This window comes from Ceratina calcarata, unplaced genomic scaffold (assembly GCF_001652005.2).
Source record: "Ceratina calcarata isolate Rehan_Ccalc_2016 unplaced genomic scaffold, ASM165200v1 scaffold349.2, whole genome shotgun sequence".
Classification (NCBI taxonomy): Eukaryota; Metazoa; Arthropoda; class Insecta; order Hymenoptera; family Apidae; genus Ceratina; species Ceratina calcarata.
The window spans coordinates 4,551-5,763 of NW_017157822.1; the positions used below are offsets into that span (position 1 = coordinate 4,551).

A 1,213-nucleotide genomic window follows, 5' to 3' on the forward strand; every position below is an offset into this window, starting at 1 on the left:
ATTTTGACTGGTTTTGGGCAAATGTACAAATAATAATGCATAAATTATTTTTTTTCCCTAGCGTAGTAAATTTTTTTTATTGTTAACATTTACTAATAACTTGTTATATGACTGTAAATAATATAAAAAATATTAAAAATTAATTTTAGACAAATTTCTTTACACATTATTCTTTCAAAATGCAGTCATTTTTACTGCTTTGGGCAATATAGGTATATACTAAGTTTCAGTCTTTCTAGTGTTAAATATTCTGGGTTCAGCGATAACGTAGAAATATTTCGGAAATCCTGACACGGTCTGTCGTAACGAGACTTGGACAGCCCTAGAGGGAAGTGACAAAAAAATAGAGCGTGCACCGAGCGGGAGGATCGAACGGTGTTCTTTCAAGTTTCACCGACGAGTCGAGTCGAGGTATCGAAGGAGCCTCGCGTGAATCGCTCTCGTAGAAGCGAGGTCAAGGGGATTTACAAGTTCGATTAACAGGATGCGAGAAGAGAGAGAAAGAGAGAGAGAGAGAGAGAGAGAGAGTCAGAGATTACATTGAAAGGAGGACGAATCGATGATGCAAAATGGAGATGTACAGAGACGGGAAGGAGACCGGATGGACACTTACGGCGCTGACTTTTCGCACTTTGGTGGTGGTCGTGTGATTATTGATGTGTTTCACCCTTTGCTCGCTGACGGATTCTATCGAACGTATGCTCATCCTTTCCCGGTTGTTGTCGTCGTTGCCCCGCTCCTGGTTGATGAACAGCTCGTAACTGTGGCACGAGAAATCGGATGGCGATTTGACGATCTGGTCGGCGGCAGCCACTGCAGCAGCGGCCGCGGCCTCCCTCGCAGCTGCCTGCGCTGCCAATTTGTTCTCCTTCGCCAGAGCCGCCTCCTCGGCTTCCTGTTTCGACAGATTTACGGGTCGGCAAGGAGAAACGACGTCTCCATCGTCGCAGGTGGACAAAATTGACTTTCCAATCGTTCCATAATCACCGAGTATCGAAACCCGCGTACTTCAAGAATTTTAACCCTTTGCACTCGAGGCCTTTTGCGCTCGGGCGAACCAGCAATTCAAAACGATTTCGGTTTCGATTTTCTTTTGGGTATAAAATGATTTGCAGTACCCCTAAAGTTCTTCTCTAATATAGAGAAGAAAATCTCTAATATAGAGAAGAACTTTAGGGGTACTTCAAATCATTTTATACCCAAAAGAAAAAAT

General features: G+C 43.3%; 1 protein-coding gene across 1 annotated transcript in view; it reads right to left on the minus strand.

Moving 5' to 3' along the window:
• LOC113464367 (sodium channel protein para-like) overlaps positions 1-1,213 on the minus strand; it is a 3,423-nt gene that overhangs the window by 1,301 nt on the left and 909 nt on the right. The window contains exon 2 of the mRNA XM_026813652.1: positions 614-1,007. Coding sequence (XP_026669453.1) covers positions 614-1,007 — 394 coding nt within the window. The remainder of the gene's footprint in view (positions 1-613; positions 1,008-1,213) is intronic.